Here is a 13001-nt window from a genome sequence, read left to right as displayed (position 1 = left end):
TGGGGAATCTTAATGTCGGAGATGATCTACAAGATATTTACACCTCGTATTTCTTAAAATAAACACGAAATTTACAAGATAACTCATGACGTGAATTCTCTCTTACTCCATCCCTCCCTATCTCCAGAAGTACACGAGAAAAAAAAAAAAGAAAAAGAAAATTTTTTCCAACTTATTGTTGCCCTAAATATTCCAGTCAGATGATCCCGTTAGCAGAATACCACGGACAAGGTGTTGCCAAGATACTTATAGTTGTCGGTATGCATAACAGGTTCGCCCACATCCTCCAGAGCGCAAAATTAACATACATATAAGTCTGGCACATCTTAGGGCACACACGCACGCACGCACTCGCAGCCATGCATATTACACATTGGCTGTCACTTCCAAGAAAGTTTGAAGAATATGTAAAGGCTAAAAGAAAGAATTTTCTTAAGGAATTCTGGAAGAAAATATATTTATGAAAAAGAAATGCAGGTAGATAAACAGAAATACTAAGTACTAATATAAAACGTAAGGATGAAATAGAAAGACAAAAAGAAAACAACGAAAGTGGATCTAAAAATGAATAAATAACAAGAAAGGATCCGAAAGAAAAAGGTAAAGTGGAAGGCAGCGAGAGAGAGAGAGAGAGAGAGAGAGAGAGAGAGAGAGAGGGAGAATAACGAAAAATAAACCAAGTTATTTAAAAGTTAGGAATTTAGAAAATTAGCGAAGTGAAGATGCTGATGCCACTCTGTATATTTTCAAACTAGAAAAGTCACTGCTTCTTCTACAGTATCAAATTAAGTTTCTCATTACCTTAAGTAGTTAAATATATGCTTCGGTAAGTTCTCATCTCATCTCTTGTTGTCTTGTTTACAGATAGCAACTTCGTGCTAGGTAACGCTCAAGTGCCCAGTATCTATCCCATTGTCTACTGCTCAGACGGCTTCTGCGATCTGACCGGATTCCCCCGGGCCCAGATTATGCAGAGGGGTTGTGCCTGCACTTTCTTATATGGACCAGAAACTAACGAGGATCATAAACAGCAAATAGAGACGGCCTTGGATAACAAAATGGAGCTGAAGTTGGAAGTCATGTTTTACAAGAAAAACGGTAAGAAAACAAAAAAAAAATAATAATAATAAATTTAAAAAATAATCATACAGCGAAAGAAGTTGTGTTTTGGATCTCTGTGCTATAGAATTTGTTTTTGACTGGTAATAGGAAATTTGTAAAGTACCCGAAATGATCATCTTAGGCTGCAATATTCATTGCTTTATTCATCACTACAATATTCACTAAAATATTTTTGTGAATATTATTTTAAGCTGTATCATATCTTACATACGATATGGACCAGATGATATGATAGTACCGAGTATCATAATCAAAAATATATCGTAATCATATCGAAGATAATCGTTATCTTAGGCTATAATAATTTACCACCAATATTTTTCCCTTAAATTTATTCTCCAAATTAAAGTTCTGTTCACAATTGTCATGATCATCGCCAGGTTAAAAAAAAATTTAATCGGCTTGGGTAACATAGCTACTAGAAAAACTTACTTTATAATTATTAAAAATGGAAAGTACATATATATATAAAACAATTACACTCCGAAAGAAACCTTGTTTCATATGAGATTTAGGTTTACAGACCATAGAATTAACTCTTGGTAAATTTCAATCAAAATATAGCTTTTACTTGATTTGGAGGAGTAATGATTCCAATTTAAGTTTCAAAAAAACACGATGTGTGTTCAAATGATAACACCTATCTATTTATGTAATAAAACCTTTTTTTGTATGTGTTTTCCAGGAAGTCCCTTTTGGTGCTTACTAGACATCGTTCCAATCAAAAATGAGAAGCATGAAGTGGTCCTATTTCTTGCCTCTCACAAAGATATTACGAAGTCCAAGACAGCAGAACTGGAGATGAATGAAGTCTACGACAATGGTAGGGTAAATAAAGAAATAAAATAATTTTTCTTTCTTCTTTCTAGAAAATGATTCCTATCCGACTTTCCTGCTGCAAATTGCCTCTTACTTTCCCCTTCATTTTTTCTATGGTTCGTCGGACTGAATTGTCTTATTTTTTAACAAATCTCTTCCATTCTTCCTCACTTTTTTTTCCGGTGATATTTTCACGTCACATCTTACTTTCCTATTTTAATGATATTGCTGAACTGTTCTTCACTAGTACTACGATAGATGTAGACAATGTAAGAAATTAATGTTTTTCTTAAATATCTAAGGTATTGTCTCTTCTTACATGTTGCAGAGAGTCTCCCTACACGTCTTCTTTTCCAGTTGTTTTTATTGTCAGATAAGCATTATTCACACCAGCGGAATAACAACATCACAATTTTAGCTGCAGCAATGCAAGCATTTACAAGCAGGTTATAATTTCATATACGAATATGTTTCTAAATTATTTCACTTTATGCCTTTTTTCCCTATTTCCTTTTTTCTTTTTATTCATTTTGGTAACTCCCATCCACAAAAATACAAAAAATTAAGAGTGTAGTGTCATCCATGTGACAAGAACCAAGTAAATCCTACCGGTGGTTTAGAGGCAAGTCGATGTTTTATACTAAGTATTTTTACCACGACAGCCATGATAATATTGCTTTGTTAACAATTGGATAAATTTCTGCATCAAGGTTTACAAGCATGCCCACTACTGCTGCAGGATTCGACTCATCGTACTCTTGACGGCAAAGCGAATGTATTACGAATTCAGACGCAAGTTCTTTAATCTATAATTTTTCCGAATTATTCTATGACATATTTGTCGTTTGTCTTTTTCTGCAGTCTGCTGTTCTGCGAATTTTTTTTAAATTTTTCTTCATCAACCATTAAAAAAAATTATTTTAGTGTTTTATAATTACCAGTCACCTTATTCATTCTTGAAAAAATTATATGTTAATATTAAACAGATATTTAGATAATAATGAATTACATTCATAAATCGTCAGTGCATTGATAATCTGTAATATCGAACGCTGCTCAATTCTTGATTAACAATCCATTCAAGCAATAACCAATGAAATCCTAAAAATAAATCCATAAACTCCTGTCCATCCTACGCAAAATTCCATTGATGTTCTCAGCTCCAGTATCTTCCCACTTCCCATTTATCCATTGTCAAGGCAACGGTTTCGATTTAATTTCTCCTTGGTCTTTTTCTTTTGTTTTAGCTTCTCTTTTATATCCAGAGTGTTTGTAAATTACCTTTAAAACGGACTCCAATAAACAAACTCCAAGAAAACCGTGAAACAGATCACAATGACGCACAGGAAACGTCTTGTAATTTTTTTATTCTTGTATTTATTTGTTGTGTGTTAGTTGTCGCTCAAAATGATATCATAAAAATAAGTGCAGAGGATGAAGACGGGGAATTTTTGTGACGTGTTTACTTCCGTAATGACTCTCCACGTTTAACACATAAAAGTTCTGTAAACCAGGCAGCATAGTGCATTCTTTCGTAGAGTAAGAGCTCGGTATATAACATCATGTAGTACAACTAAAACAACAAAAAAAAAATGAAAAAAAGGAAAAACCTGATTATTTTTACGTTTTTACGTTCTAAATACCTTAAGAGCCCTCTTTTTAAGTTGAAATAATGATATAAAGAAATACGTAAAATGAAATATGACGATACAAATAATCACCATCATCATTAAATTCTGATGTTCTCTTAAGGAATGTGTAAAATGTTATGATAATACTTAAGTTCGCATCATACTAGCTTTATTTCAACAATTTCTTTCCAAATTAATCAGTTATTTTTCAGATATCTAATATAATGATATGTAACATTTCAATCCTCTACAATAATTTTTAACTGCATCAATCCACATAGATCTCGATCTTCCCCTGGGTATTTTTCTTGCCAATTCCTGGCATGGCATTATAGATTTTTTTTTCCCTTATCTTTCCTGTCCCATCCTGTTTAAGTGATCCTGCAACCTCACATTTTCTGTACTCGCAGATTTTGAAATGCTAAATTGTAACGTTCTTCCTAATATATTCGTTTCAAACATGATACTGCTATTGATACATCATTTCACATCACAAATTTACCTAAAAACTCTCTTTTGTGTGGTCTCCAGTCTTTTTATCAACTGTTTAATTTCTAATCAGCTCTCAGATACATAAGTTAAAATTGGTTTGAACACTGTCTTGTATACAACAAATTGAGTGGTTTTACTTTCTATACAACGAATACAAAATAAAAATTAAATACCTTCATATTCTTGGAAATGAAGGTGTGAATAGTAAGAGATTTAACACTATTTTGTAGTGATTGATTCAATTGCGACAAGGTATCTATGGAGATAATCTTCGTGTGATGTTTGTCAGTCATCTGAATTTCGTGTATCTACTATTGGCTTTCTGGCAGGCTAACCTGAGTTAACTGGAGGAAACTTCGCAATCCGTATGAAACCATCTACGCATTCTCAAAAACGTTTGTAAGAGGTCTCTCGCATTCCCAGGCGGAATTCGGGATTCGAACCTGGGGCAAAGGGCACGTCATTTCTTTCAAGCGGGATTCGGAGACACAGTATATTGTTTGAGAGTCATAAATAAAGAGAGAGGAGGAGGACGTAGTCCAGTTAAAGTGATGTGTTTAACAGAAGCGTGTACTAACTGATACGTGTAATTACAAAAATGTGCCAATAACGGATGATTTTTACTGCCATCTACATATGAAAAAGAACATCAATTACAGTTTTCTATTGATTGGAGACGAGTCCTAAGTTCTTGTGCAAATGCCTAACTGAATATTCTCTGTTCTCTGCACTTTCTACTGAAAGCTAACATTAATTAAGAGAAAATGAATAAATATATGACTGCGTCATCAATAAATAAATTCCTGCATTCGTTCAAATGATAAAATTCCACCACTGATGTTTTCCTATAAATTATAAGCAACCTTCTAAATTAATTTTAGGTTTCTAAACAGGATCTTGGCGGTGAGCTTGATAAGTATCTCACGAGAGTGTGCGAGAGACGGTAACGATCTACAAAAATGACTTTTCAAATTTTTTATGAAGCAATTTGTAAAGAAAATGTGTTCCGTCAACATGAGTTACGTTGAGAAATGTATGTTGCTGACGATGGGTAATAATGTCGAAATTACTTTGAAACATAACGTGTTTGAAATTCACCCTATTCACAACTGCAATTTGGAGAAGGAAAAGACAAAAGCAATGATTTAAATCTTTAATGTTTAGACAACTGCTATTCAATTCATAAGATTTATCAGTCTGTACTCACATTCAACACATCACATGTTCCCGAGTAAATCTTCTGAGCCAGCACTTTGTACTTTGACTCGATTTTATTCCACCGCAAATATATTTGAAGTAAGAATATCATCTGATTCCATACTTGATGTTATCTTATGCAAAGTCATTTACTGATTCGTTATCATATCCATTTACAAAGATTTGGCATTCATGTTTCAGTCCTTTTCATAATCAAATATCTGTTGCAATAGAGACGAACAATAAAGGATTTCTGGACATTTCAGTATCACAATATTTTGCAAATCTCTTTCTGAATTATGCTGTTTTAACTTCCTTTTGCATTACACTAGGTAGTTTGCAAGAAATATAGCCATCCCTAATTGATATGATATTCCATTATATTCGTATTACAGTGAATGAGTACATTATGAACTAAAAATAACAAAAACGTGTAAAATCATGATTACAAAACACACATTTCTTTTTTAAAAACATCTCAAGGTAGTTGGAACAAGAAGAAAACTACACAATTAATTCGAAACCTTTCTGAATAAACAGAACCAAATTGAGAATGATTGTAGCATCCCACAAAAAGAAAACTTTTATTACAATGCTAATTACTTAACATTTTTATAAAAAATTTAAGCATCAGACTTTAAAAACAGTTAAAGTCTGTTTAAAAACAGACTTTAACTTAATCACTAACAGGCTTGTACGTAATTCTGTTATTGTAAATAGCTGTAAATCTCACTCACGATCTTTAGAAACTTCCGGATGACAATATCACTTGCATATATCACTTAAATGCCATAATTATAAGGTATTATTGCCTAAACAAACAAAACCATGCTTTGCCAACAATCCACGAAGCAACTAACAAACCTTAGATTTTTTGGCCTGTACTTTGACTAAAGTATGTGATGGAACACGCAGATTACTGTATATACACAAAACTGTTTTTTTTTTGTTTATTTAAAAGCTACCTACATCATGCACGGAAAACAATACTAGGAAAATTGTATATAAATCCCTAGTGGAATCAATACTGAGATATGGTATATCTAGCTACTGTTCTGCACCACAATATTTATTGAACAAACTAAACTCATTAAAACAAGATGATGGTAGCAAAAACAGCTTAGGAGTTCCAAAATAACTCCTATTTTCTCAGCCATCACTACGCGCCAACAATGGACTTCTGAGTATACCAAATCTTAGATACCATACTATCGTAATAAGACACTATTTTTTTAAGCAAATGCCGAACAGTAACTATCTCATATCAAATCAGACCCTCATTACAAAGCATACGCAACAAGCAATGGTAATATTCCAATTGCAAAGCAATTTGGCAGTTCTATATCCCAGACCTATTTAACAAAATTTCATGCAATTTAAAACACCTGACTTCCTATGCAGCCCTAAAGAGAGCGTTGTGATCCGCAGCACTTGGCAACAATAATAATATTTATTAGATAGTAAAACTTTTATTGATGCGTTGTTGTCCCTCTATTCTTTTGAAAGCCATGATGTGTTTTTGGAATAATGTGGATTTTTTCTAAATATGTGGAAAGTTCTAAATTATTCGAAAAACACATGACTATGGATTTCAAAAGAACAGATGGACAACAACGCTTATGAAAATGACTAATAAACATTTGACTAATAAACATTGCTTTAGATAAAAACAAAATGGTGTAAGTTATTATATTTATAAGTATATAATCACTAATAAGGACTTTTAAGAGACGAAACAAAATTAGAAATATTACAAAAACGACATCATCCAAACCTACATTATCCAAGAACCAAACCTTTGTACACGAGATAATCGCCATAAAAATTGGAGGATGTGTATTATCTTAAAAAAATACTTCAATAACACTAATAGCAAACGCACATCGTAAAACTACTGCTATGCACACAACTCACAGAGCATCTCATACTTCTCAACAAGCCACCATGGTTCCTAAAATACCTAACGCAATTAGCGCAGCACAAACAGGACACACCCAAACAGCAAAAAGCACAGGAACAACAAAAAATAAACGCCAGTAACTGATGAGTTCAAGGAACAAAAATACTCTAACCATGAAAGCATCAAATATCATAAATCCATTATTAAACTATGTTTGTATTGCTGTGTTTATTCCCTCAAAAAAGTATTAATCTTTTAGGTATTTCGTATATATGATGTTTCATTTAATTTGTCCAATCTGCTTTTCTTCTTTCTAATATTAGTTTTTATATTCTTGATTTTCTTTTGTGTTCGCAGTATGTGCTTCCTCGCAAATTTCAGCAGTATTCAACAAATTTTACTTGACTTGGTAAAATCATTTAAACTCCTTTTTTCCTTCTTCATCGAGTTCAATACAATATAATCTGGCTCTATAACTATGAAGATGTAAAGCATGGTTCACAGTCATTAGGAGTCTAGTTTTCGATCCAGTACATCTAGGATGTGTCAAATTCTATTATTGTGTTGTTTCTTGATCACAGGGTTGATGTAATTATGATACTATAAGACAGATATATGATATGTCGCGATCTGATGCTTATTTGCGGGATGACTAATCAGAGATTCATAGAAGAAAAATTAGTTATTCTCAATTGACGTCACTCCCCTACCTCATGAGGTTTTGAAAGTGAAGCGTTCTGCAAGAAGTAGGATTGCAGATACCGTTTGTTCCAGAGATAGTCCTACAGAGGTAGTAGGACAATCACAAACATCCCTGACGGGATTCGAACCTTTGCCTTGGAGGGAAAATGGATACGCCAATTACTGCCAACCAGAGCGGCCAGGCGAAAAGTCCTGTGATCAACCAAATATCAAGTAACATCTAGTCAAAAGGATAACTTATGTGCTTTGGTTTTAATAATATTTACCCCAACGAATATTGAGTTTTCACTTTAAAATTGTTCAGATTTTTTTTTATATATTGTGCATCTCCGTCTTCGTTATAACCATAGTAGGAAGAATATAATGTACTTCCAGGATTATCGAATATATTAACATTTTTCCATCGTTAAATTTATAATTTAGTACAATTTGTTCTAAATGAATCGAATCCATCCTATATAATTTTAACAGAGAGCGTGGAATACTCATCAAATCAAAATTCCATCGATATATGGTCTCTAAAAAATCAAACTACATTGATTAGCGATCCAGTCTCTTTCTTGATGACATACAGTTTCAAGTGATCCCTGTGAAAATTTTTATGACTGCTTTAAATTCTCGTATTTTTCTTTTAGCAAGTTCTCTTGTTGAGAATTGTTATCAAAGGATTCAATTCCATAATAAAAAAGGCACATTAGTGAATTTCCTTGCAATGTTCCTCTTTTGGCGTTAACCACTCTTAATTATTTTTATTTAACAGTTTTTGATTCCATAACCTAGTTGGGTGTTTTTAAAATTTTCATATTTTATTGATCCCATAAATTTCTAAACATTTTGTAATCCAATTATGTCGAAGGGAATAAAATTCTTTCTTCTAGTTAGTCCAAACCATGTACACATTGGCTTTTGGAATTCCTTACGATCATTTTATTGACTGATCTGTAGTTCCTCCGGAATCCCTTGCTCCCTTAAGTTTTATTGTGGAAAAGAAATTTCGTACGTGAACTTGCCTATGATTCCTGTTAATAATTCAAACATTGGTAAACATGATGTCGTTCAATAATTATTTTGGACAGGATCCTCTTGTTTCGCCTTTGATAAGGTATAATAATATTTTTCTTGTGTCATCCACCCAAAATTCCTGGCCAACTCTAACTTTTAGTTCTCTTAGCTTTTTGGACTATTATAGTTGTTATTTCAATATTCTGCACGTTTTCCCTTTATTTTTGCTTTTTCAACTATTAACCATATTGAACTTATTTTGTGTTATTCGGGATATCCCATAGGTCGTTTCAGAATGCTGTTATTTCCTGTTTGTTTCGTTTATTGTCATTATTCTTAAACTTTCTTCTGTTTCTAAAAGATTACTTGATGCTGCTCTCATAACAAAAATTTTTCTTTAAAATTGCTGCCATTCTTTGCTTTAATTCTCCTGAAACGTCTGTTATTGCTTTTGATCGGGACACAAATACCCCATATAATATTCTCATTCTTACACTTCTCTAGCTGCATAGTTCTTGAAAAAGACTACACACCCTAATGAACTGGTACAACAAGCTGCAAACTACAATGAAAAAGGCCTCTACAAATATAAAAGACCTAAAGCCATTTTAATATACAAATATGCCATGTAACCATCCTGCCCTCATAGCGAGAGCTAATGCTCATACTCCCCCCCCCCCCATCACTGTTTCCTAGGTATCAGACAACGGGGAGTATAAAAAGCGGTAAGCTTCATCCTCTAAATCATAAATGTTCCTGTTCCGGTTCCGGTTTTGATTTCTAAATTATATAGACTATCTAAATTACTATTGGCCTTCTCATACTTTAGTTTTCTTGCAGTTTTTTATTTAGATTTGTGATATTACAACGACGTTTCATTTCATTTGTGTATTATTTTAGATGGATTTTCTGCTTTTTGTTCACTTTTGTTTGCAGGAGTTACTTTAATTCATATCACAATTCTTTTCGTATCACGGATGCAGTAATATACATTAACTTGATTGGTTTCTTTAACGGTTGTAGATGCAATGGATTTAATTGTTAAAGTTATCTCTAGCGGCACGTTGGTATTTTTTTCCCTTTAAGCATGTTCCCAGTTGTTCTAGAAGGAAACGAAATCCATTTATCGCCTGTGTCCAGACGTTATTAGGATCCGGTGTAGTCCTTGTTGACCCAGGATAAGACTGATCTGGTATGATGATTTCTAGTTTGCACCATTTACGAATGGAATGAATACGTTTACTCACGCTTTTCAGGTTTGAGTTTGTCCAATTCTTAATTAAATTCTTAAAAAAAAAAAAAAGTCTGAGGTTCGATTCCTGGCGGAGACGTGAGGATCTGGAGGATTTCATAGCCAAGTTAGCCAGTCTTGGACGTGGACAGTAGGATTTTTTCCCCAGTTCATCCTGGGGTTTTTCATCCCGCAAAGTAGGCAAACCAGCCTTGAGAACTCAACACTACAGGACATAGGATACACCGGGGTGTAGGGCTGACCACCTTATCCTGTGAACGTCCGATGATTAATGAACCCTCGATACCGCAAGGTAAAAGAGGGTAAAAGGAAGATGAGATTAGATGAAACAAAAAAACATAATTCTTAACTTTACTGGAGCACTCATGCTCTACTCCCATAGAAAGATAGTGCTTCTTGGGAGGATTATTATTATTATTATTATTATTATTATTATTATTATTATTATTATTATTATTATTATTATTATATTGTTCACTGCTAGTAGAAATGATGAATAAATAAACTGTAGTAATAGTCACGCACATTATGAGTGAAACAATAATAATAAACATTTTCACGAGTATGGGAGTTCTTTTTTTTTTTTTTCAAAATTAGCTTTTTTTTAGCATTATGGATGGAAACCATCTTTCATCCATAAACATGTCTTACAATTAGTAATTAAGCTATTTATAATTTTTAACACTTTGATTTCATGTATGTTATGCTACAACTACAGCTGCCATTAACATTATGAAGCTTTAGTGCATGAAATCATTCGAAAAGTGGAAAAAGAAATTTACGTATTTAAAGGAAATCATACACAGTTTTTCACAGGCAGTGTGAAAAACTGTTGGCTATTACTTCAAGCATGCTTCCGTGAGCACATAGCTTATATTGATACCATAGTATTAGTAGATGTTTCACAACTAAGGCTTAGTTGAATTGCCCATAATTCCATCAGATATTTTGGCGCCTGTATTTGGACTACAATTTGAGATGACACAAACCCACTGATAATCACCTATAAGATATATTTGCGATAAAACAGTAGAAAAATTCTCTACAAATCAACAGGTGAGTTATATGCTAATGTAATATACAGTATTTAATTTTAAAAAAAAGCTCATTACAAAACAGGCTGACGGTAACAACACCAATTCTGAATTCCCGTTACATCAATAATATCAAAAGAATCCTGTTAATCCTACATTTTGTCTATGTGATTTTTCCATTCTTTAAATAATGTACTTAGAATATTGCATAATTCTTTTAATGTCTATTCCATATTTCAATAATTCGTTCTGTATGTTATCAGTTCCAGCGATTTTCTATTTTTAGTTTTTTAATATAAGGTTTTTTTCATTACATTTGCCTATTATTCAAAAGTTATTTTATTCTCTTCATAAACATCATGATCTTTGTTTATATTACCTTTATTTTTTTCAGCTTTCTTTGTTTGAAAGTAATTTATTTTTGTCTATATTATCTTTACTTTTCTCCGTATCTTTTTCTCTGTTTGAAAATAATCTTTCCATTTATCCAAGTCAATATCTATTAGTTTTATACTTTCATTTAGTTATTTCTTTATTTGTCTTGTAGATATTTGTGAAATGCGATTATCTTCTTTCACTAAGTTTTCCCCCTCTTCTTTATATCACAGTGTCCATCTTTGATTAGATTTTGTACAAAATATATTTCCTCCTAATGTGCTAAATGTACTTTCTCCTTGTTTCCTGATTCAATGTTATCTCATTCTTTAAAAGCTCTCCATTTTTATTCTACTGTTGTTGTTGTTTTTTGTTTCAGTTTATTCTTTTCTGGCAGAGGTATCTTTCACTTTTTTCCCCAGAAGTAATTCTATCCCATATTTTGTTTTGTTCTTCTCTGTATCTTGTGTTTTGGTTTCTTCTTTGATGTCTTTCTAGTTTTATTTTCCAAAAATTAAGTTATCGTCATTTCCTATGTCTACAGATGTTAGAATTCTTAGATCAAGATTCTCTTAGTATAATGTAATGATGTATATTTACTCTCCTGAATATTAAAATAATGACTGTCTTTGAAAATTCTATATATTCTCCATTTATGGATTATACTTTTTTTACTTATTTATTTCTCAGATACAAACGGAAGTTTGGAACTGGAAGGGTGTCTACCGAGCAATCACTATCAAAGGAGACGAAGTAGGGCGGTCTTGTATCAACTGTCAGGACATTATAGACAGGATAAGATGAAGTCGAAGTTAAAACTTAACAACGTAAGTAAACAACTGTTCTTTTCTAAGGCTCAAATTTGTGCGCAATAGTCTTTTATTAACAGTGGTCAAACAAGTAAATTCAAAATAGTTATAAGATTTTAAGGGGGAAATACTTTTTTATTATGGAGTTTATGTGAAAAGGCATAAGAGGAAAAATATCTCACCACAGCACAAATAAAATCCGTATTTTTGTCAATATATACTCATGAGCCATGTGTGTGTGTGTGGGGGGGGGGGTTGCTGCGACTCTTTGGCCTAAATAACCGCTCACCCGTCTTGTCATTGATTCAACTAGATCGTAGAAGGTGTCCTGAGGTATCCGGACACAACTAGACAGAATAATATCCAGGAAGTTAGCGATCGAGCGTGTCGTCTACCGGCGGATGCTACGTTCCACACGATCCCACAAATCTTCGATGAAATTCAAATCATAAGCATTAGGCAGCAGCACACGCAATGTTTGGATAGGCAATACTTGGTCCGAAACATCCCCGTATAAGAATTAGCGGTCTAAGTGTGTTGTATTCAATAGACGGTATCAAGAATCCAGTGATTTCCATGAGAACAATCTCCATATTGTCACCATCGGACAGTTTCCAACTGTGGGCTGGGTGGTCATACGGTTTTGACTCATTAGTGTACTTAACG

The 13001-nt window shown here is 33.1% G+C and overlaps 1 protein-coding gene across 1 annotated transcript in view; it reads left to right on the top strand.

Annotated features, from left to right (window-relative positions):
• Nucleotides 1–13001, top strand: part of LOC150109017 (voltage-gated delayed rectifier potassium channel KCNH8-like) — a 105185-nt gene that overhangs the window by 58158 nt on the left and 34026 nt on the right. Inside the window, exons 2-5 of the mRNA XM_090401482.1 lie at nt 865–1098; nt 1808–1950; nt 3488–3491; nt 12217–12353. Of these exons, the coding sequence (XP_090257608.1) occupies nt 865–1098; nt 1808–1950; nt 3488–3491; nt 12217–12353 (518 nt within the window). The remainder of the gene's footprint in view (nt 1–864; nt 1099–1807; nt 1951–3487; nt 3492–12216; nt 12354–13001) is intronic.

The sequence above is a fragment of the Typopeltis vanoorti genome, chromosome 2 (assembly GCF_054136105.1).
Source record: "Typopeltis vanoorti isolate ZY-2024b chromosome 2, IOZ_Tvanoo_1.0, whole genome shotgun sequence".
In the NCBI taxonomy this organism is placed as follows: domain Eukaryota; kingdom Metazoa; phylum Arthropoda; class Arachnida; order Uropygi; family Thelyphonidae; genus Typopeltis; species Typopeltis vanoorti.
The sequence above is the reverse complement of the archived record's forward strand: the minus strand, read 5'-3'. Positions and strand labels throughout refer to the sequence as shown.